This window comes from Chiloscyllium plagiosum, unplaced genomic scaffold (assembly GCF_037043375.1).
Source record: "Chiloscyllium plagiosum isolate Xiang-an unplaced genomic scaffold, Cpla_swu_hap1 HiC_scaffold_13, whole genome shotgun sequence".
Lineage (NCBI taxonomy): Eukaryota > Metazoa > Chordata > Chondrichthyes > Orectolobiformes > Hemiscylliidae > Chiloscyllium > Chiloscyllium plagiosum.
In genome coordinates this window covers 48,944,378-48,968,911 of record NW_028270151.1, presented here as the reverse complement: position 1 = coordinate 48,968,911, position 24,534 = coordinate 48,944,378, and the positions used below count along the sequence as shown (strand labels likewise).

Here is a 24,534-nt window from a genome sequence, read left to right as displayed (position 1 = left end):
ATTGCTGATATTAAACTGACTGGCTCACTAAAGGATAGCATATATACCTTTTCCTTAATTTTGGCCTTCACTATTTATTTTTAAAGTTAGCCTTCAGTGGACTTTGTCAGATTTGGTATAGTGAAATCAGTCTTAAAAGAAACATGTTATTATTCGGATCCTTTTAAATAAGACCAGGTAGTTTCAAGGTTCACAAGAATAACCACAATATTCCTTAATTTTTCTGATGGTGACTGTTTAGTAGTGCATGCATGCTAATAATGCAGCTGGTGGCTAAATTACTGAGTCCAATTGTGAAAAAACTCAATTATATACATTTTATATGCTAATATAATAACATAAATTCTGGAATGCTTCAACTTTGTTAATTTATCAACATCATATCATCAAGCTTATCAACCCTTCAAAGTTTGCATCACTCCACAATAGTGTCATTAACACATTTCAAACAAAATTTTCAACAATGAATTAAAGAAAACAGAACAACAGGTATTAACGTATTATTGCACTTTTCACATCTACCTTTTCCATAGGAAAACCAATGGTGAAACTCTCTATACAAAGATCATTCAACAATACATGAATGATTCAGTGTTGAATTTATTTGTATACCACCTTTTGAATCAATTGCAGAGGATCATTATAAGCTGCAAATCAAAAGGAAATCAAATATTAAAGAGACTGCTTAAAATTACATTAAAATTCCAAGAAAGCTGAACATTTTGTTAGAAAATATTCCATGAGCAAAACAAATGTTACATCACTTAAATGCTACCAAACCATCTGTAGAAGCAGCATGTGACCAGTTTCACAGACATCCCTTTAAGGGATAAATCGTAGCAACAGATGGAGGTTTTCTAGACACAAATTAGCATTAAACATTAAATTAAAATGTTAAGAGAATACAAAGTACATTTTGACAATTAACAACAAACCTCTGTACAATTAAAAAATGGATTCAATGATTCTTTTTCTTAATGATCAAGTCTTTACATTTTCTACACAGAAATTGTGAATGTGTCATCAACAATTATAACCATCTCATAAAGTTTCAAGATGCACTTATTTCCAAGGCTTCATGCATAGCCAAGATTTTCCATCTCATTGCGGTATCGTTGCTCTGACACCTTGCTCTTATGCAGTTTGCTTTCAAGATGAAGCCGAAATTCTTGTTCCTCACTTGCACCAATATTACACATTGAACAGTAGAACTGTCCACTTGGTGTCACACACATTGCTAGGTCACGTGGAATCCGCTGACGGGAGCGTGGATTAGAGTAAGGACCTACATAATGATAGGATAACATAAATTGATCTTCAATAATTTGGAGAAACATGTGACAAAGTGCCTCCAACAACTTATGTTCTAGAATTAAAGAGTTTAAGATTCTTTAATTTGTTCTATTTCTATTAACAGTTGTGAAAAAACTAGCTAATTGTTACATAACCCCTTTTATAAGTTTTTTTGTGGAAGTATGATGCAGTTATCAAAACTGAACACAATATGTGTTCACGTTGGGCCTTTGTGACATATCTGCTATTATGCTCAAATTTGAATCTATGTCGCTGCAAAAATTCATATTATTTACCATTTTTTATATCTTTTTTTTAAAATACATAAAATTTTAAAGTTAGCTTTGATAGATATATAATTTATCGCCAGTCTTCCAAATTATATTCACAAACAAAAACTGCTGAAAAGCAAACTTAACATTTTGGGTCCAGTGACCCATCTTTAAAACTGGAATTGCATTGACAATTCATGAAATCCATTGTTGTGTCTTTTGCTTCTATTGCTTCCCCACTTTAATGTCATTAACAAATTTAACAAGTTTGCAGGTCCAGATCTTGAAACAGATTTAGGTGGTATGAAGCCCACTAGCATAATAAAGTTTCTATTTGCATCAAATAACAGCATATTTTGAATCATTGCAGATCTTCAAGTGAGAAGTTCCAATCCTTTCAAACAATTATGCATCTTTTCCATGAGATACCTTGCAATATATCAAAATATCTCATCACAAACTTGTAATGAAGGTCAAATTCCAAGCCTCGTGCTAATAGTAAACAACTAGAAATTATATTTACTTGCATGAGACTTCCTTATTTAATAAAAAGACCACTATCTTTAAATAATGTCCTAATCCTGTCAAACTGGCATCAATGGTATAGATCTGTCAACATTACAGAAGTTATTCCAATGTAGCAATTTTGACACAAACTGACTGGCTTCAGTATAAATTATGGCTTGACACATGGAATAAAAAGCCACTCCATGACATGGATTGAAGTAAGTACAACGACAAATCGAAGGGACAAAATTCATAAGACCCAATGATAGGAAAAATATTTTTTGAAGGAGAAAAATAAATAAGCTTGTAAAGAAGCAATAAAAGGTACATATAGAACATAGAACATTACAGCACAGAACAGGCCCTTCTGCCCTCGATGTTGCGCTGACCTGTGAAACCAATCTGAAGCCCATCTAACTTATATTATTCATTTTTGTCCATATGCCTATCCAATGACCATTTAAATGCCCTTAAAGTTGGCGAGTCTATTACTGTTGCAAGCAGTGCATTCCACGCCCATACTACTCTCTGACTAAAGAAACTACCTCTAACATCTGTCCTATATCTATCACCCCTCAATTTAAAGCTATGTCCCCTTGTGCTAGCCATCGCCATTTGAGGAAAAAGGTATGCTAATAACAGTTAAATGCAGAGGAGCCTCATATGGAACATAAACATAGACATAAACAGTTAGTCCAAATGGTCTGCTCAATTTGTATAATCAAGCAATTCTAATTATAATCCGATGTTAGGTAACTTTATCAGGAGTGTAATATAAATTCCTCTCCTTCCTAAGAATTGGCAGAATTTAATACATTTCTTCTCTGAAAGAGGGTAGTGAACCTGAAATTCCAGAGTGATGTCACGGCTGGGTTGTTATGTATATTCAAGGCTGAGACAGATTTTTAATCAGCAAGGGAATCAAGGGTTGTAGAGAAAAAGCAGGAAAGTGGATTTGAGAATTATCAGATTAGTCATGACCTACTTCTGTTCCTACATCTTATGACTTCATAATCAGCATGTATTGAAGACTAGCCTTAATCATAAAATTCCTACAGTGTGGAAGCAGGCCATTCAGCCCACACTGAGCCTCCAAACAGCATTTCACTCAGACCCACCCCCCTACCCTATTCCTGTAGCCATGCATTTCCCATGGCCAATCCACTTAACCTAACCATCATTGGACTGTGGGAAGAAACCAGAGTACCCAGAGGGGACCCACACAGACACAGGGAAAACGTGCAAGCTCCATGCAGACAGTCCCCCAAGCGTAGAGTCAAACCCAGATCTCTGGCACTGTGAGGTAGCAGTGCTAACCATTGAGCCACCGTGCCACTACAATGATAGGAAGATATAAAGGTAATATTCAATGACACATGCTGAGTTGGCTAATTTTACCTCAGATAGCAGTAAGTTACTAGAATTTATTTATCAGACCTCATTTTTGAACTGAAGAGGGAATGTAGAAAAAAACCTCAATTCCTTCTCGACAGTTAAGAATTGACTTTTTCTTTTAAAAATTACTTGACTGTAGGTGAGAACAGGATTGGACTCCCCATTCCTATTATCAGAGACCTACAGACATCTTTTGTCCAGGATCGCATGAAAAATATCTACTCGTGTGAAGTCCTAGAGTATTGGAAATCAATGTAGCAATCATTAAGTGAGCAAGAGAAAAGATAAGTTAATTGGGCATGGAAAATAGGGGGATTCAAAAGAAGTGTGTTTTACAAATGTAATTTTATTGTTCCCTAATTTCTTTAGAAAATGGAAAGTTTCACAATCAATTATTTCTCTCTCAATTCTTGGTCTATACCCAAATTGGTGATAGGAACTTTGCACAAAATGGAATTCAAGCAGTAATTTATTGTTCACAATTGCAATTAATATTAAAAGAAACCAAAATTTTCATGATGCTGCCTTCAAAAGTATCAAATTAAAATCTATAGCTTTGTCAACTGAATTATGCAAGTATTAGGTATCTGCCACATCCTTATGGTAGCACTTTCATCTCAAAATCAGAATGTAAAGGATTTAAGTCATACTCCAGGGATTTGAGTACATAATCTAGGCTAACACTTCAGTACAGCTTTAAGGGGATACTGTGAGAAGTGCTATCTTTCAGATGAAACATTAAACCTAATTCCTATCTACCTTCTCAAGTGGATGCAAAAGATATTTGAACAAAAAGGGAGTTCTTGGATTGTACTGAACATGACTAAAATTATTTATCTTGTTGCTGTATGTTTCTATATTGCAAATATTTAACATGTTTGGAAATAGAAAGTAGTAGATACCTAGTGTATTTTGAACTCCATGTAGATTGCGACGATTTGGCACAATTTTAAATTCATTCCCTTCTTTCCTTGGTCTTCTCTTTGTGAGCTCTGTTGCCTCTCTGCAAAATTAAGATAATTGTTAGTCAAATATTTAACAAGTGCACAATTTGTTTAAATAGTTCATAGCAATCCTCTTTTTATTTTATTCTGATTAGAATATTTAGCAAGTGCAAAGCTTTGACCTTTGTTCTGTTATTAACAAGAACAGTTTACAATGTGCGTAATTGACAGCACAATTTTCAATTAAATATTCCTTCAAATGAATTTGCAAATAAAAGTGCTCAATACAAGTGGTATCTCATCAGAATTTAATACGGATAAACTGGAAGAATGCTAAATTTGAGAGTTTCTGCATACCATTTATGATTACAGAAAATACATAATGGCATGCATGCTCTGAATAGCACCACTTTAAAATAAGCCTAGTAATCCATTCCAACCAGAACCAAGTTGATGACAGGAAGAATCATCACCAACATACATATCTTCAGGCTTTTTCACCAAACACAAGCCTGACAGAAAGATTGTTGTTATGTTTTACTGTCTTCTTTATCCCAAGCAATTATCTTAGTACAAATTGGAAGATTCCGGGTTTGTGAGTGTATATTTACAGGCCTTTGACCACAGATAAATTGTGATCCTGTTCTTATCCATATTCTGCAGAGCGTGATTAAAACTGGGTCTCTTGACTAATTCTCCCCACACTGGACAGTGTCCAGCTTGAGATCACTTAAAGAAAATTACGATCAAACCTTATGATTGATGTAACCAGTGAATAAGATCTCTAAGTGATCAGAAGGATTACTGTATTTTTCTGATAAATGTTCTGGGCTTTAAAATGATGCAGTAGGTTACAAATACATGTTTGTCCAAAAACCTTCTCTTCATCATTTTAGCTGAGGTGTTAACCTATGTTAAGCTGGTGTTACTACTCCAGGTACTAAAGCAAAAGAATCTAGATTAACACTCCAGTGAAAAGCTACACTGTTAAATGTGCCATCTTTCAGATATTAATTTAAATCGAAGTCCCCTATACCTTTTCAGTGGATGATTTGGAGATGCCGGTGTTGGACTGGGGTGTACAAAGTTAAAAATCACACAACACCAGGTTATAGTCCAACCGGTTTAATTGGAAGCTAGTACTTCCAATTAAACCTGTTGGACTATAACCTGGTGTTGTGTGATTTTTAACTTTTCAGTGGATGTAACATATTCCTTGTCACTATTTTGAAAACTAGCAAAAGAATTAGTATTGATATCCTAGACAATATTATCCCTCAAAAAACACCATGGAAACAAAATATCTGACCATTATCATCTTGTTGTTTATGGAAGCTTGCTGAGCACAAATTAACCGCAGATTCTCCTACTTTACAACATTCAGGAGCACTTCATTGACTGCAAAGCCCATTGGAACAGCCTAGGTTTTAAAAATACAAATAATTTCAAATATTTCTTTCTTGCTTAGATATGAGAGGTTAAGAGGAGATTATTTTAAAATAAATCAAAGCTAAGTGGCTAATTTAACACCATAAAATGTAATTGAATAAAGTACTGGCAGGTGAATCATTTCCTATCAGATTATTCCAGCCGTATTACATTCTACATTTAAAAACAATTTCTCATTGGGTTGATCACATTGATAAATCTTTGGTCAAATTTGCATTTATGTTGTTCTGATTATCTCACAATTAGCAAGATCATTTGTTTTTCGGGAATGCTGATTAAAGGTGAATTGCTGGGCAAGTAATTTGGAGCATTGGCTTCAGGCCTTTTTTATGGTCAGGTGAATAGAAGGAAACTCGGTTTCATGTTCTATCTGAAAGATGATGCTTCCAAAAGATGCAACATTCCTTTTTTGCTGTGATGAAGTGTTGTTTATGTGTTCAGATCCTCAAAAGGGGCTTCAACCCACAAATGTTTGACTCAAGAGTTAGAATGCTATCATTAAGCCAAGCTGAGACCATACATTTTATTTAAGCTGTTGGGTAATTCATAAAATGATAAGGTATTTAATCACATGGTCACAAAGTTTTTTCTGCTAGAACATGTATAAAAGTACAACCTCAAAAAAAGATAACAAATAACTTCTTTCAATGTGCAGCAGAGAATTTATCAAGCAGTTAATCAGCAAAATTTACATTCTATTGCAATACCTTTGTCTCATTTCCCATCATCAGTCATGTGTGCTTGTTGTTCAGGTTAAAATGTACTCAAACTACTTTCCTATATTCAAGAAGTCCAAAATATGGGCAATTCACCATTGACATGTCTGGTGTGATTTCAGCTTATTAATTCTGTATCAATTTATAACATAATTGCTCTTAATTGCCATTTTCAAAAGAATAAAGGATTGATTTCATGTATTCATCAATGCAGAAATGGCAGTTCAATGTTGGAGACTACGAAGCACACTAAAGCCCATGGGGAGGAGAGCATCTCTAGGAAGCTGACTTATTGCAGTTGCACACAGAATAACACAGCTATGTCCATTGATTACCAATCAGAGTAACTGACATTTTGAAGACATCATTTTACACTTTAGACAATTGCAAAGTTTTCATTTACTACAAATCATGAAAAAGAAATCATCATTTTCTAACAAGATGATCAATGAGTTTAACTTAAATGCTACTATTGGAATAGTTTTTGAAATGTAAGCCTTCATAAGAATTAATATGGATACTTCACTCATAATATATGATAATCATTGTCAGTTTTAGCAAGCAAACTAACCAAATACCCTTTTTATTGTTTTATATCTTCAAGATGCTGAAAATAGATATAAAGTAAGATTAGTTACCTTTGATATGGTCCTCCTTATTCTTCAAATGTAGTTTATCCACCATGTACCTTAGGATATGCCTTTTTTTTCTGGGAGAGGGTAAAAATCAATAGACCAGTGCCCCTTGGAGGGGTTTTACGCTTATTGAAATCATAAAGCCGACTAATTTTCCTCAGTACTCTAAAACAAAACGGTATGCCTACAGACCAATCCTCAATACTGTAAGATTGAACTGAAGGCATCACTGCTCAGAGAGGAAAACGAAAACAGTATTAAACAATAAATATACTTGAGATCGAGTTAGAAGTAGTATCGGAGGTATGTTGAAAGGTATGTTGAAAATAAAATACATTTCAAGAATGAGGAAGATTATTCAGGAGGTGTGGTCTTAATTTCTTCCTTACTCGTTTTTCCTTCACAGACCTTAGATCCTCAGCCTAACCACTTACAGCTGCTTGATCAGTGATCTCCCCTCCATGATAATGTCAGCAATGGGGCTGTTTGCTGTTGTTCCTACTTTTTTTTTCAACTCCTTTCACAATGGCTCTGTAAATGAAGCAACCCATGTCAACTACAGTATGATCCTGGATATATCCAGGCTTGACCTGACAAATGCAGGTAATATATATCACATAAATACTGGAAATGACCACCTTCAAAAAACAAATGTCAGCCATTAACCACGGCATACAGTAGCAACTACTCAATTGCCAAATTTCTACATAATCAATATCTTGAGGATTACCATTACTCAAAAAAGCTAAATGGATTGATCAGATCAATTCAGTGGTAACAAGAGAAGGGCAGAAGTGGGTATACTGCTTTGAATGATTAATTTCATGATGCATCTAAACCTCGTAACTACCTCAAATGAGGATTGGGATAGAATGTCCACAATTTGCCTGGATGATTGAAGTAACAGCAACAGGAAATAAACTCAACGATTCAGAAGAAAACAGCCTATTTGATCAACTCCTCTGCCATTGATATTCATCACTGGATCACAGTGGTTGCGGTATGTTCTACCATAACTCACAAAGCTTACTTCAACAGCATTTCCTAACCCTGAAAACTTTACCATCAAACAAATTCCCCTCCAAAGCACACAGTATCTTGACTTGTGCATATATCAATGTAACAGCTGAGGGAAAAAGAGCAAGGATAGGTCATTTAGAGTCACAGAGATGTACAGCATGGAAAGAGACACTTTGGTCCAAACCATCCATGCTGACCAGATATCCCAACCCAATCTAGTCCCACCTGCCAGCACACGGTCCATATCCCTCCAAATCCTTTCTATTCATATATCAATCCAGATGCCTTTTAAATGTTGCAATCGTACTAACCTCAAATACTTCCTCTGGCAGCTCATTCCACAGATGTACCACTTTCTGCATGAAAACGTTGCCCCTCAGATCTCATTTATATCTTTCCCCTCTTACCGTAAATCCTTGTAAATCTTTTCTGAACCCTTTCAACTTTCACAACATCCTTCCGATAGGAAGACCAGAATTACACACAATATTCCAAAAGTGACTGAACCAATGGCTTGTACAGCCTCAACATGACCTCCTAACTCCTGTAGTTGAAAAATGTTGTGCTGGAAAAACACAGCAGGCCAGGCAGCATCCGAGGAGCAGGAGAATCGATGTTTCGGGCACAAGCCCTTCTTCAGGAATGAGGAAGAAGGGCTTGGAGAAGGCCTTGTGTCCGAAACGTCGATTCTCCTGCTCCTCAGATGCTGCCTGGCCTGCTGTGTTTTTCCAGCACCACATTTTTCAACTCTGGTACTCTAGCATCTGTAGCCCTCACTTTCTCCTAACTCCTGTACTCAATACTCTGACCAATAAAGGAAAGCACACCAAATGCCTTTTTCACTATCCTATCTACCTGTGACTCCACTTTCAAGGAGCTATGAGGGATGTTACCATTATGTGTATAAGTCCTACTAAGCTCTGCTTTCCCAAAATGCAGCATCTCACATTTATCTAAATTAAACTCCATTTGCCGCTACTCAGCCCATTGGCCCATCTGATCAAGATCCCGTTGTAATCTGAGGTAACCTTCTTCGCTGTCAACTACACCTCCAATTTTGATGTCATCTGCAAACTTACTAACTTTACCTCTTATGCTCACATCCAAATCATTTATATAAATGACAAAAAGTAATGGGCTCAGCACCAATCCTTGTGGCTCTCCACTGGTCACAGGCCTCCACTCTGAAAAACAACCCTCCACCACCACCCTCTGTCTTCTACCTTTGAGCCAGTTCTGAATCCAAATGGCTAGTTCTACCTGTATTCCATGAGATCTAACTTTGCTAACCAGTGTCCCATGGGGAGCATTGTCGGACACCTTACTGAAGTCCACATAAATCACAACCAACGCTCTGCCCTCATCAATTCTCTTTGTTACTTCTTCAAAAAACTCAATCAAGTTTGTGAGACATAATTTCCCATGCACTAAGCCATGTTGACTATCCTTAATTAGTCCTTGCCTTTCCAAATACATGTACATCCTGTCCCTCAGGATTCCCTCCAAGAACCTGCCCACCACCAACATCAGACTCACTGGTCTATAGTTCCCTGGCTTGTTCTTACCACCCTTTGTAAACAGTTGCACCACGTTAGTCAACCTCCAGTCTTCTGGCACCTCATCTGTGATGATCAACAATACAAATATCTTAGCAAGGGGCCCAGCAAAGAGTTCCCTATCATCCCATGGAGTTCTAGGGTACACCTGATCAGGTCCTGGGGATTTATCTACTTTTATGCGTTTCAAGACATCAAGAACTTCCTCCTCTGTAATATGGACATTTTTCAAGATATCACCACCTGTTTCACTACATGCTATATCTTCCATGTCCTTTTCCACAGCAAACACTGATGCAAAATACTAAATACTTGTTTAGTATCTCGTCCATTTCCCGCAGTTCCACACAAAGGCTGCCTCACTGATCTTTGAGGGGCTGGAAATGTGTTGCTGGAAAACGCAGCAGGTCAGGCAGCATCTAAGGAGCAGGAGAATCGACGTTTCAGGCATGAGCCCTTCTTCAGGAATCTCCAGCATCTGCAGTCCTCACTTTATCCTCTGATCTTTGAGGGGCCCTATTCTCTCCCTAGTTACCCTTTTGTCCTTAATGTATTTGTAAAAATCCTTTGGATTCTCAACTCTATTTGTCAAAGCTATCTCATGTCCCATTTTTGCCCTCCTGATTTCTCTCTTAAGTATACTCCTACTTCCTTTATACTCTTCTAAGGATTCATTTGATATATCTTGTCTATACTTGACATATGCTTCCTTCTTTTTCTTAACCAAAACCTCAATTTCTTTAGTCATCCAGCATTCCCTATACCTACCAGCCTTTCCTTTCACCCTAACAGGAGTACACTGTCTCTGGACTCTCGTTATCTCATTTCTGAAGGCTTCCCATTTTCCAGTCGTCCCTTTACCTGTGAACATCTGCCCCCAATCAGCTTTTGAAAGTTCTTGCCTCATACTGGCAAAATTAGCCTTCCTCCAATTTAGAACTTCAACTTTTAGGTCTGATCTATCCTTTTCCATCACTATTTTAAAACTAATAGAATTATGGTCACTGGCCCCAAAGTGCTCCTCCACTGACACCTCAGTCACCTGCCCTGCCTTATTTCCCAAGAGTAAGTCAAGTTTTGCACCTTCTCTAGTAGGTACATCCACATATTGAATCAGAAAGTTTTCTTGTAAATGCTTAACAAATTCTTCTCCATCTAAACCCTTCACACTATGGTAGTTCCCAGTCTATGTCATGAAAGTCAAAACCACTCTATTATGCTTACAGATGACCGAGATGTCCTTAAAAATCTGTTTCTCAACTTTTCTCTTAGTATGAGGGGTATAATATAATCTCAATAAGGTGATCATCCCTTTCTTATTTCTCAGTTCCACCCAAATAACTTCCCTGGATGTATTTTCACGAATATCCTCCCTCAGTACAGCTGTAATGCTATCCCTTATCAAAAATGCCACTCCTCCTCCTCTCTTGCCTCCCTTTCTGTCCTTTCAGTAACATTTGTATCCTGGAACATTAAATTGCCAGCCCTGTCCATCCCTGAGCCACATTTCTGTAATTGCTATGATATCCCAGTCTCATGTTCCTAACCATGCCCTGAGTTCATCCACCTTCCCTGTTATGCCTCTTGCATTGAAATAAATGCAGTTTAATTTATCAGTCCTAACTTGTTCTCTGCTTTGTCCCTGCCTATCCTGACAGTTTGACTCACTTCTTTTCTCAAATGTACCAGTCTCAGATTGATCTCTTTCCTCACTATCTCCCTGGGTCCCACTACTTCTCTCAAGGATCTCCTTTTTAACTTCCTGCCTAACTCTCTATATTCTCCCTTCAGAATCTCATTTTTCCCTTCCTATGTCATTGGTTCCAAAGTGTACAATGACCTCCTGCTGGCCCCTCTACCCTTTGAGAACATTCTGCACCCTCTCTGAGACATCCTTGATCCTGGCATCAAGGAGGCAACATACCATTCTGATTTTTCACTGATGGCCACAGTAACATCTGTCTGTGTCTCGGACGAGAGAGTCACCAACACAATTGATCTCTTGGAAGCCGACGTACCGCTCGTTGCATTACAGCCAGTCTCAATACCAGAAACTTGACAGTTTGTGCTACATTCCATCAACCCCTACATTTTCCAAAACAGCATACTTTATTGAAATGGGGATATAACAGAAGACTACTGCACTACCTGCCTATCTCTGTTACCTTTCCTGGAGTTAACCCATCTATGTGCTGCATCTGCAACTTTTTTCCTTTCATATAACTGCCATCCATCACACCCCCTTGCTTTTGTAAATTTCTCATTACCTCTAACTGTCTCTTCAACTGATCCATTTGATCTGATAAGATTCACAACCAACAGCATTTATTGCAGATATAATCCTCAGTAACACGTAAATTCTCCCTAAACTCCCACATCTGACAAGAAGAGTATATCACTCTACAAAGACCATTTTTGCTTCTTTAGTCTACAGACCCAGAAAATAGCACTGTCTTATTCCTCTATAAAACACTGCTCCGGGCTAAGTTAATACTTATGGTTTATGTTTTTAAGTTTAGTCAAGAGACATATCTCAATAAAACATATGACCAAGAAAGAACCAGCTCTACTCACTACTGCAGACTTTCTGTAGGCCACACTTAAAAATATTCACATATCTGTTTCTGTGCTGTGACCGCTCCCAAACAGGTTCCTTCAAGATTAGTTTGAATTTCATTGTTCTTGTTAATTTTCCCAGATGCACTCCGATGTCCAGCGATACATGAATTCAAACAGCAAAGGCAGTAACTTCGCAGGTTCACTGCTCTGTCAGTTAGCAGTGTGGGTTTCTTTTTTGTTCTCTCTCCTGCACTGGTCTCACCTTGTGCTGCCTTTGTCTGTTCCTTTCGCTTTTAAAAGTGCTGTTATTTTGACTATTTTTTCTCCAAAGTTCCAAACAATGCAATAGCATATAAAACAGTAACTGCTGCTCCTGGAATTTGAGGAAATCATCTCCAACACCTAAAATACCTCAAAAACGGCACAGCCTGTTACAGCCAGAAATATTTACCGTCCTCCATCTTGGATTACCTAGAATTAGCCCTAAAATCTGCTCAGTCATCCAATATGATCATGATTCATCATCTACCTCAACTCCACCATCCCACAGTATCCCCACAACCCTTAATACCCAACTATCTATTAATCTGTTTCTTGAATATATTCAATGACTGAGGACCACAGCTCTGGGGTCGGGGGTTCTCAACCTTTTGACTAGGAGAAATCTCTTCACTCACAGTCCTAAATGGTCAAAATCTTATTCTAAGACTCTCACCCATAGTTCTATACTCTCTAAACAGGGAAACATCCATCCAAAATCTGTTCTGTTAAATCCCTTAAGAATTATACACGTTCCAATTAGGTTGCGTTTCATTTTCCTTGGTTTGAGGAAATGTAGGTTTACTCAACTCAATCTCTCCTCATAGAACATTTCTCTCAATTTAGCAATATCCCTTCACTGTTGTTGGGTCAAAAATCTTGATTTGCCTTAATTACCACTCTCATAAGAACATGCGGTAAAAAAATTGCCATTCTCAAAAGGCAATATACATCGCCTTGCCAGTATTGCCTCTATGCCAATAACAAAAATGACCTTAGCAATTAGCGACAAAGTTACTTTGATTTAAGGTTACAGTTTCTGAATCAACTTACAACAGAGAGGCTTTGGATAAAAGTTCACGGAGTAATAAAGGTGTTCACTTTAATCAAATGTCTTCCCTCAAAAACAATCTAAAACATCTATATTGATGTTAAGCCATTAAGATATATGTGTTGAACTGACCTTTTCTCACAAAGATAAATATTCTATGGTCCTTAGCTTTATGAAGTGGTAATCTCAAGTTTTATTGCTACAAAACCTAAATGACCTTCACTTAACAATTAATCCTATAAAATGTAAAAGCAGTAAGTTTACACAGAATATGTGCCTTCAATCATCTGTGATATTATCAGTTTTGAGGCTTGAGTGAAATAAATATTGCAAATATATTTTGTTAGAATATCATAATTTATGACTGCAAGATCTCACACCATTAAACAACTATCATTTGGTGGTGAATGTTTTGAACTTATTTTCTACATTAAAAATTATTTGACAAGCATCGATTTGAAAGTTTGTTTTCTCAACAACAAAATTATCTGTATCAGATCGTGGAAAATGACGAGATTAACTGACATTCTGAGACAGTGTGCCGAGCTTATGATAAATTAGATAGAAAAAGGACTTGGTTTTGCCTGCTAACTATCTAAAGATCTAACAGGAATTATTTATGAGAAGCAAACAGTTCACGTGATGCAAGATTATGTTATGTCCTCCAATGAGTTCACAATATTTGCTGCCTGTAAAGATACATAAATTTATCACAGCAAAGCTCAAAGAACAAATACCACAATTTACCATCTGGCCTGACTTGCAATTTGTTTCTTAAATCTTATATACAAGAAGCTGCTCCTCAACTCTGAAGTAAACAATAGTTCAAAGCCATTCATAAAACATTTTTTTGCAAATACCATGGGAATAATTACTGTGGTGAAGGTTCTGATTAAATCAGGAAACGATGAAGCAGAAGCTGGCCTTTCACTAACAGGTAAGTTTTCTTTTGCATACAATACTCCTGCATCTCTTCATATTGTTTTCCAAAGGGGTATTTGTCAGAAAGGAAATTGATGAAAACTTATAGGTGATGGTTAATTACAATACCTTTGAAATTGAGGTGTACAGGTAGAAAAAGGCTTGTCTTCGGAGTTAAATTGCATTAAACTGGCAAAGTTTCACCCATCTATTAAATGCAATTTCCAATATTTAGTTTAACTGATTTTAGTGGAACTAACTATGGGCTGGATACATGACACGTGCCCCATTTGATACCACTCAACACAAATCTGTAATGCATGTCATGATATTGCAAGAATATTAGACATCAATAGCATTTGCGTCTACATAGGAGGTATCAAAAAGCAATTTACACTTAGCTCTTCTCATTGTTAGTAAATTAGAAGATTACAGTGAATGACAAGGATGTCAAAACCTCTGAGCAAATCAGATTAAGCAGAATGAGTACTGCAAAAGTAGATATATTAGAGTAGTAGCTGAAACCAATATGAAATTTTTGAGGCCAACTTTCATCAATAAAGCATTTTTTATGACAGATGAAGAAGATTGCTGTATTCACCAGACAGCACAACATAACTAATTCTAATTCGGAGATGCCGGTGTTGGACTGGGGTGTACAAAGTTAAAAATCACACAACACCAGATTATAGTCCAACAGGTTTAATTGGAAGCCTGTTGGACTATAACCTGGTGTTGTGTGATTTTTAACTAACTAATTCTAGCTAGTTATGATCTGGGAGTTTTGAGCCTCAATCAGGACTTCAATTTAAAGATTTCTCAAAGTTGACACACTAACACCTGATGGATACTGTGACAGCACCGCCCTGACCTGGGACCTCTAACACTGAGAAGCATGAAATCAAGGATCCCTTCCAGTTCACAAATCACTTACTTTAAATTATACTGCTGTTCCTTCATCTCAATGTTGGAATTACCTAAAGATCATCACTATGATGCATAAGAACTTCAGAGGTTCAAGGGAAAGGCCTCATCAAGGCAATAGGTGTGGTCAGCAAATACAGTCTTGCCTGTGTTGTTTATATATCATTTTTTTAAAAATCCATACATGTAAGGTTGATTACTACTGTTCAAAGATATGTTTAAGTCATGGTCATGAATTGTGGTCATCACAGTTCCCAAATCAGATTGAGTTCTTGGGTTAGATTACTTACTGTGTGGAAACAGGCCCTTTGGCCCAACAAGTCCACACCGACCCGCCGAAGCACAACCCACCCAGACCCATTCCTCTACATTTACCCCTTCACCTAACAGTACGGGCAATTTAGCATGGCCAATTCACCTAACCTGCACATTTTTGGACTGAGGGAGGAAACCGGAGCACCCGGAGGAAACCCACGCAGACACGGGGAGAATGTGCAAACTCCACACAGTCAGTCACCTGAGGTGGGAATTGAACCCTGGTCTCTGGTGCTGTGAGGCAGCAGTGCTAACCACTGTGCCACCGTGCCAGACGTTCTACCTCTATAAGAAATCAAGTAAAAAAAAAGCTTAGAAATTACTGAATGCAATCGTGTGGCAGATAATCTGTATTGACTGTAACGAAGTCAGCCAGGTGGGCCTCATAGAATATGATTTCCCTGATTGGGGCTGTTATTCTGGTCCATTCAAGGAACCCTGTCTGACAGATAAGAACGAAAGTGTCAGACATCCTGTTCTCTCTGAGGGAGCTTGATGTCAAGGACTCTCTACATATAAAACCTGCGCCCACACCTCCCCCCTCACCTCAGTCCAAGGCTTCAAAGAATCCTTACACATCCAACAGAAATTTATCTGTACTCCACAATGTCACCTACTGTATCCATTGCACCCAATGTGGTCTCCTTTACATTCGGCAGACAACTTGCAGATCGTTTCAAAAAAACATCTCTGTGACACCCGCATTAACCAACCCCACCGCCCCATGGCTGAACACTTCAACTCCCCCTCCCACTCTGCCAAGGACATGCAAGTCCTGGGCCTCCTCCATTGACAAACCCAAACCACCTGATGCCTGGTGGAAGAATGCCTCATCTTCTGCCTTGGGACCCTCCAACCACACGACATCAGTGTGGATTTCACCATTTTCCTCATTTCCCCTTCACCCACATTATCCCAGTCCCAAGCCTCCAACCTGGCACTGCCCTGTTGACCAGTCCATCGCCTTTCCCATCTAACCACTTCACCCTCCTCTTCGTCCTATCACCTTCTCCACGACCTTCATCTACCTATTGCATTCTCAGCTACCTTCCCTCCAGCCCACCCCCCCTCCCATTTATCTCTCAGCCCCCCAGCCCACAAGCCTCATTCCTGATGAAGGGTTATGCCCAAAACATCGATTCTCCTGGTCCTCGGATGTTGCCTGACCTGCTGTGCTTTTCCAGCACCACACTCTTGACGTTGACCTCCAGCATCTGCAGTCCTCACTTTCTCCACGTATAAATACAAGGTGACTTGGTAACAGGATACAGGCCTTTGTGAAGTTATTTCATAGTGCAAAACTACATTGTACAAAATGTTCCTTGGCTTTTCCTGATATAAAGGTTCAGTTGTGGCACAGTGATAGTGTCCCTACCTACAGACTGGGTGGTCTGGGTTCAAGTCCCATCTACTCCAGATGTGGAGCATCTCTGAACAGGCTGACTGGAAAAATACGTTAAAGACAAAAATGAATTTAGTGGACAAGCTGAAGAAAGATGTGACAATTGGAAACAAATACTGGCTTTGTTTACAGTCATATTCATTTCTCCAAAACAAATATCCTTTAAATGGGTCAGCACCACAATTAAGTTCAATGTCTTCTATGAAAGAAAGAACTCTCTCAGCAATTAATTACCTATGCTTATTTCCAGAATTAGATTGCAGAGATCTCGATTCCTAATGAAAAGTGTTCAAACTCTTTTCTGTAATCTGGGAGAAAATTTGACTACTGCATATAAAATTTGAACCCTAGCATATTTCTCATGTGAAAAATTCTATTGAAGGTTTCTGGGATAAGACGTGAACCATAGTTCCAAAGGTTGGAAATACCTAATGTCAAAACAGACTAGTTTACAAAAGCTGTTCCTACTGACAGCGTAAAAATGCTCCAATGTTGCTGCCAAAATGAGAGAGAAATTGCTGTGGATTAGCATTATCTGTAATGTGCAACTGGGGAGTGGGGTTAGGGTGATCAAAATACCAAAAAATTCAAAATTCCCAAGAGGGCACTGTTCCAATGATTGACTGCCAGCTGGATGATAGGCCTGTCCTAAGGTATGTAGAGGATGAACGCATGAGGAAGAATCACCTTTGTCTGTAGACAGTAAAAGAAACAACTGATATTTAGATGCCTATCATTAAAACAAAAATTATTTAGGTTTTCTATGTTTAGAGGTGAATTATCTATTTACTTGTTTCAAAAAAGATGATGCAACAAAAAGTAGATATCATATAAAAAACACATTAAATATCCTGTTAAAGAATTTTCAACTATCAGAATACATACAAAAATGAATTGGATTTCTGAGCCTCTGCTAGCCGCAGTCTCTTGGCATGGTTCTTTCCTTGATAATGTGCCTGTGCCACAGCTGGGGAGCTAAAAGAAGCATCGCAGAGTTTGCAGTAATCATTTGCTGTGGCCAGTATCACACGACCTGCCGTCTTGGAGGATCCTGACTGAATGGAAAATAACATATATCGATAAGGATAATAATGAGGATAACACAATGAGTCTACAAAGGGATATAAACAGGCTGAATTGGTGGACAAAAACTTGGCAGATGCAATAAGCATGTTGGCAAGAAGAATAGAAGAACGGAGTATTATTTAAATGGGGAAAAACTGCAGAGGGCTTTGGGAGTCACATGAATCATGAAAAGCTAGCATTCAAGTTCAATGGGTAATAGGAAAGACATATGGATTATTGATCTTTGTTTAAAAGGGAATATGTATAAAAAGTGCTTTACAAAAAATTTGCAAACTACATCTGAAACACTGAATAGTTTCGGTCCCCTTATCTAAAGGAAAGGTATACTGGCATTGAAGGCAGTCTAGAGGCTCACTCGGTTGATTCCGGGTATGGAGGGATTTTCTTATGAGGATTGTGTAGATTGGTCTTGTACGTAGTGGTGTATAGACGAATTAGAGATGACCTTATTGAAACATACAGGATTCTTAGGTAGCTTGGCAGAATAGATATTGAGAGGCTGTTTTCCCTTGTGAGAGTGTTTTGGACCAAATGGCATATGCTCTGGTTAACAGATTGCCTATTTCAAACAGAGATGAGGAGGAACTTTTCTGTCCGACTGTAGTGAATCTGTGGGAATTCTTTACTGCAGCAGACTATCAAGACTGGATTGTTAATAAGTATACTATTGTAGTTTTAGCTACTCAAACTAGATTTTGGTCGAAACAGCCCATTATAATGGCCATACTGTGGTTCAAGTAGTGCAACCACATTATAGCTGGTCTGTGTTAATTAATAAGAAAACCTCCAAAGATAGCTATTAAAATGAAGTTTTAAGTAAAGATTTATCTCTTTTGAGAGCTATGAGATATCTGCGCTAAAAGGAGGGGGAACCTAGACACTCATTGTATGTTGAAGCACATAATAATGGATTTACACTGAGGTTTATCTGCAGTGTGGATAACGATTAATACAAGACAAACGTGAAAGCTGCTTTATTTTTGTTGCTGAATCACACTATTCAGAATCTTTTTTGTACATGTTAGATAATTTAACACCTACTGCTGCAGTGGGTCTCTGGAGGTTTGGAACAACCTAAGGTGAATGAAAGATGCCATATGTAAGGGCAAGTTCCTTGTTTTCGAAGGTGTAGCAAATGTTGGAAATTGGCTACATGATCATAGTATGAATGCATAGTTTAAATTCAATTACAGTGGTGATAAGTGACTTATACAGTTTGGCAGGGGAAAAATGACAGCTATATTTTCAGCAATTTCTCTAAATCTGGATGTTCTCTACTAATAGCATATATTTACATTACCTGGGATGCTGGTGGGTGAAGTTGTATGCCTGGTTGATCTACAAAATGAGTCAGTTTGGGAGTAGCCACACACTGATGCCCAGCGTAATAATTACGAAGTTTCTTTGAGTGGTTTTTGCCCTAAGATAAACAAATATTCACAAATTATTTGGGTCGGAGGAACATAAACACTCCACACAAGGTAATATACTGATATGATATGCACAAAAATATCTTCACCTGTGAATAGCAAAATACTTCACTCAAGAAATAACCAGTGTGTTGTTTCTGTCATCTTTGCCTTTCTTGCCTGTAGATCATTGACCTAAAACAATTTTACAGACCCTTTCCCCCATTTTAATATCCTCCTAGTGCTTATCTCCATTAGCTCCAAAATGAATCTGACAAGACAAGTAAAAGAGGCTATGAAGACATCTTTTACTCATTAATACAAAAGCATTTGTCAAGTCATAGAGTCATAGAGATGTATAGCACAGAAACACACCCTTCGGTCCAACTCGACCATGCCGATCAGTTATCCTAATATAATCTAGTCCCATTTGCCAGCACTTGACACATATCCCTAATCCTTACTATTCATATACCCATCCAAGTGCCTTTTAAATGCTATAATTGTACCAGTCTCCATCACATCCTCTAGCAGCTCATTCTAAACACGCACCACCCTCTGTGTGAAAACATTGCCTCTTTGATCCCTTTTATATACTTGCCCTCTCACCCTGAACCTATGCACTCTGGTTCTGGACTCACTCACTCCAGGAAAAAGACCTTGTCTGTTTATCCTATCCTTGCCCCTCATGATTTTATTAACATCTATAAGGTCACCCTTCAGCCTCTGACACTCCAGGGAAAACAGCCCCAGCCTATTCAGCCTCTCCCTATAGCACAAATCCTCCAACCCTGGCAACATCCTTGTAAATCTTTTCTGAATGTTTTCAAGTTTCACAACATCCTTCCGATAGGAAGGAGACTAGAATTGTACCAATGTCCTTTATAGCTGCAACATTACCTCACAACTTCTATACTCAATGCTCTGACCAATAAAGGAAAGCATACTAAATGCCTTCTTGACTATCCTCTACTTTCAAGGAACTATGAACCTGCACTCCAAGGTCTCTTTGTTCAGCAACACTCCCTAGGATCTTACCATTAAGTGAATAAGTCCTGCTCTGATTTGCTTTTCCAAAATGCAGCATCTTGTATTTATCAACATTAAACTCCATCTGCCACTCCCCAGTCCATTGGCCCATCTGATCAAGATCCCATTGTAATCTGAGATAGCTTTCTTCGCTGTCCACTACACCTCCAAAGTTGATAATCAATATAACTGCTAAGCTGAGACAAAAGGCTAATCATATATTTCTCTGTCTACATATTACCTTATCTGCTGAATATTTTCAGCATTTTCTGTTTTTGCTATTAACATGAAATATAGTTTCCTGCTTGCAGCACAGGCTGACCATGGGCTCCTGGACTTAATCTGGCTACAACTAATCACAATCATTGACGAAATACCATTGATGTGCGAAATCTCATCGATAATCCATTCACGACTAACTGAGAGGTAAGGTTAGGGTAACATGAATAAAAATGGAAAGGAACTGCTAACATCAAGAATCTTTAAAAACCATTTTGAAACTGGGAATGCAATCTTGGTCACAATGAGAAACCATTTTGACCTTCCCTAGAGACAGTCATGGGATACAACTGATCGGGAACCCTTCGTTGTCCAGTACTTTCCAGGAACGGAGAAACTACACATTGTTCCTCTAAGCCTGCAACACATTATCGATGATGATGAGCATCTCACCAAGATCTTCACTATGCCTCCACTTCTCACCTTTAAAAAACTGCCAAACCTTAAACAGGTCATTGTTCGCTGCAAACTGCCCAGGCTTCAAGCCAACATCAACCACACAACACCACATAACCCTGTCATGGCAACCACTGCAAGATGTATTTGAGTGTCAGCATGGATACCACCATTACACTTGGGGACAACATCCACCATGTATGTGGCAGGTGCTCATGAGACTCGGCCAATGTTGTCTATCTCATATGCTGCAGGCAAGGATGCCCTGAGGCATGGCACGTTAGTGTGACCAAGCAGACGCTATGACTACGGTTGAATGGACACTGCACAACAATCAACAGACAGGCATGTTCCCTCCCAGTCGGGGAACACTTCAGCAGTCAGGGACATTTGGCCTTGGATCTTCGGGTGACCGTCCTCCAAGACAGACTTCGGGATACGCAACAACGCAGAGTGGTCAAGCAGAGGCTGATAGCCAAGTTCGGTACCCATGAGGATGGCCTCAGCTGGGACATTGGGTTTATTTCACATGACAGATGATCTCACTACACCAGACACTCTCTCTCACGCACACACACACGCACATATATACATACACTCTCACATACTTACACAGACCGTCTCTCACACACACACATACACCCCCACACTCACATCTTCTCACAGGCTTATACTCCATCAAATTCGCACACACATTTTAACAAGCATGTACACACACAAACACACACACACTCACATGCACACGCTCATTCTCTCTTATGCATGCACACACACATATAAGTCTATGGGATGAATTTGCATTTGAAGAATTATATTTGCAGATACATTCTATTTTGCTCAAAAAGCGCACAATCTGTAGGCAGACAAACCATGTAATATTTTATAAATTCCACCTCGGAAACAGAACCAGTCTGGTTCAAGATTGGGATACAGACAGTCTCTAACCTCTCACCTTTAATGCATTATCTGATCTGAGATGTCACCATTTTTTATAAAATCTTACATTATCTCAAGAATGTGACTTAAAAGAAATTCTAGGATTTACATATTAATGAACCTAAACCTGCAACCCATTCTAAAAGATGGGAGACTGAACAGTAATCTAGGTTTATAGAACGTAGAACATCGAACAATACAGCGCATGTTCAACATATCATTTCAGTTGCATGATACTGTAATCTTCTGCTATGAATTCTGTGTCTTATGGTCCACAGCTAGCCGACGAAGGTGCAGTGCTCCGAAATCTAGTGCTTCCAAATAAACCTCTTGGACTATAACCTGGTGTTGTGTGATTTTTAACTTTGCCCATCCCAATCCAACACCAGCTCCTCCACATCATATCTTGGTATTGTTCAAGTTGCTATTCAACAGAATGTATGCTACTTGGCCTCCTTTATATTAATTCAGACAGAAGCCATCAGGATTTGAATTCTATAGTTCTTTCAATTGACTTGTTTAGGAAGCCTGCCACTTTTTAAAAATACAAACAGGAACCTTCTGCTATGCTAAAGTTATGCTTACAATGAAAATTATTTGCTTTATTTTTACAGTAGCATTTCAAGTAACTATGCACTTTTGTCACAATCAAAATAATACAAGTTTTCAGCCATAAAGGGATTTCAGATTGTGAAATGTAGTTCTTATAACACTGAACCTACATTTTCAATCAATAGTAATCTGAATTGTGCAACTGCAAAGGACTTTTATTTTTATTATACCAAAAGTTTAAATGTTCACATGCTTATATAAAAAAATTGCATTTTCACATTTATAACAGAACTCCATATTCGAGGTTTTCAAGGTATAACCACAGCCTACTGCCAATAATAGCATTTTAGCTACTTGGCTACGAATTCAAAGAAACTCTTATGCTGGGGCTAACTCTACTTTTTCATGTCCCTGATTAGGTAAAGATTTGCTATTTAACAATAAGCTAATCATTAACTAAGGGAATTCCAAAGGCAGAGTCAAGTTCAAGTACAGTTTTCAGCTGTAGTACAGGAAAGAGAGGAAGGCATGATAATGGATTGAAGGCCTGTGATCAGTAATGTTCCACAGGAATTGGTGCTGGGTCCATTTTGATGGTCATTTATATAAATGATTTTGATGAGAATATATAAGGCATGGTTAGTAAGTTTGCAGATTGTCAGTCTCCTGATTGGTGGCATTGTGGACAGTGAAGAAGGTTATCTAAGATTATAAAGAGATCTTGATCAATTGAATGAATGGGCTGAAGAGATGGAGTTTTAATTTGGATAAATTGCATTTTGGTGAAACAAACAACGGTAGGACTTCTACAATTAAAAGTAGGGCAGTGTTGTAGAACTAATAATTATTTAAAGTTTGCATCATATATAGATAGAATGGTTAAGAAGGCGTTTAGCACACTTGCTTTCATCGCTCAGACCTCTGAGCATACGAGTTGGGATGTTATGTTTGGGTTGTATGGGACGTTGATGAGGCCATTTCTGGAGAACTGTGTCCCGTTCTGGTTGCCATTTATAGGAAGGATATTATCAAGCTGGAGAGGGTTCAGAGGAGATTTACTAGGATGCTGCCAGGAATGGAGTGCTTGAATTATGGGGCGAGACTAGACAGGCTGAGACCTTTCTCAACAGAGCATAGGAGGTTCAGGAGTGACTTTATAGAAGTTTATCAAGTCATAAGGGGTATAGCTAAAGTGAATGGCAAGTGTCTTTTCCCTAGGGTGGGGAATTTCAAGACCAGGGAGCATATTTTTAAGGTGAGAGGAGAAAGATTTTAAAAAGACAAGGGGCAATTTTTGTTTTTACACAAAGTGATTCATGTGTGAAATGAACTTTCAAAGGAAGTGGTGGATACAATGTTTAAAAGACATTTAGAAAAGCATGATTATTAAATGTTTGGAGGTATATGGGCCAAGCGCAGACAGGGGGGACTAGTTTAGATTTGGATTACAGTCAACATGGACTGGTTGGACTGAAGGGTCTGTTTCCATGCTGTATGACTGTTTGATTCTATGATAAGAAAGACAGCAGATAGGGTGGGGTAGAGATATATAAGGAGAAAGGGAAAGCTATTTTAATAATCCCCTTTTTCATATTCATTCATGGGATCTAGGCTTCACCAGCAAAGCTAGCATTTACTGCTCACTCCTAATTGCTGTTGGACCACTTCAGTCCAAATAATATGGGTACAGTGACAGTGCTGTTAGGAAGAAAGTTCCAAGTTTTGACACAGTGACGCTGAAGGAAAGACAACATATTTCCACGTTACGGTGGTATGTGAGCTTGCTTTTCTATGTAATGGTAGGTAGTGTTATCAAAGCAGTCTTGACAAATTGTACTAGTGCATTCTA

General features: G+C 38.3%; 1 protein-coding gene across 2 annotated transcripts in view; it reads right to left on the bottom strand.

Annotated features, from left to right (window-relative positions):
* Positions 1-302: 302 nt before the first annotated feature.
* The window catches only part of zmat3 (zinc finger, matrin-type 3), a 38,900-nt gene continuing 14,668 nt past the window's right edge, over positions 303-24,534 (bottom strand). Inside the window, exons 4-8 of one of the 2 annotated variants that reach the window (XM_043702231.2) lie at positions 19,385-19,504; positions 17,884-18,053; positions 7,215-7,285; positions 4,370-4,470; positions 1,251-1,285 (exon numbers count right to left, since the gene is read on the bottom strand). In XM_043702231.2, coding sequence (XP_043558166.1) covers positions 4,370-4,470; positions 7,215-7,285; positions 17,884-18,053; positions 19,385-19,504 — 462 coding nt within the window. In that variant the 3' untranslated portion in view covers positions 1,251-1,285. Of the gene's footprint in view, positions 1,286-4,369; positions 4,471-7,214; positions 7,286-17,883; positions 18,054-19,384; positions 19,505-24,534 lie in introns of both variants that reach the window. The other variant, XM_043702230.2, reaches the window with a different exon arrangement.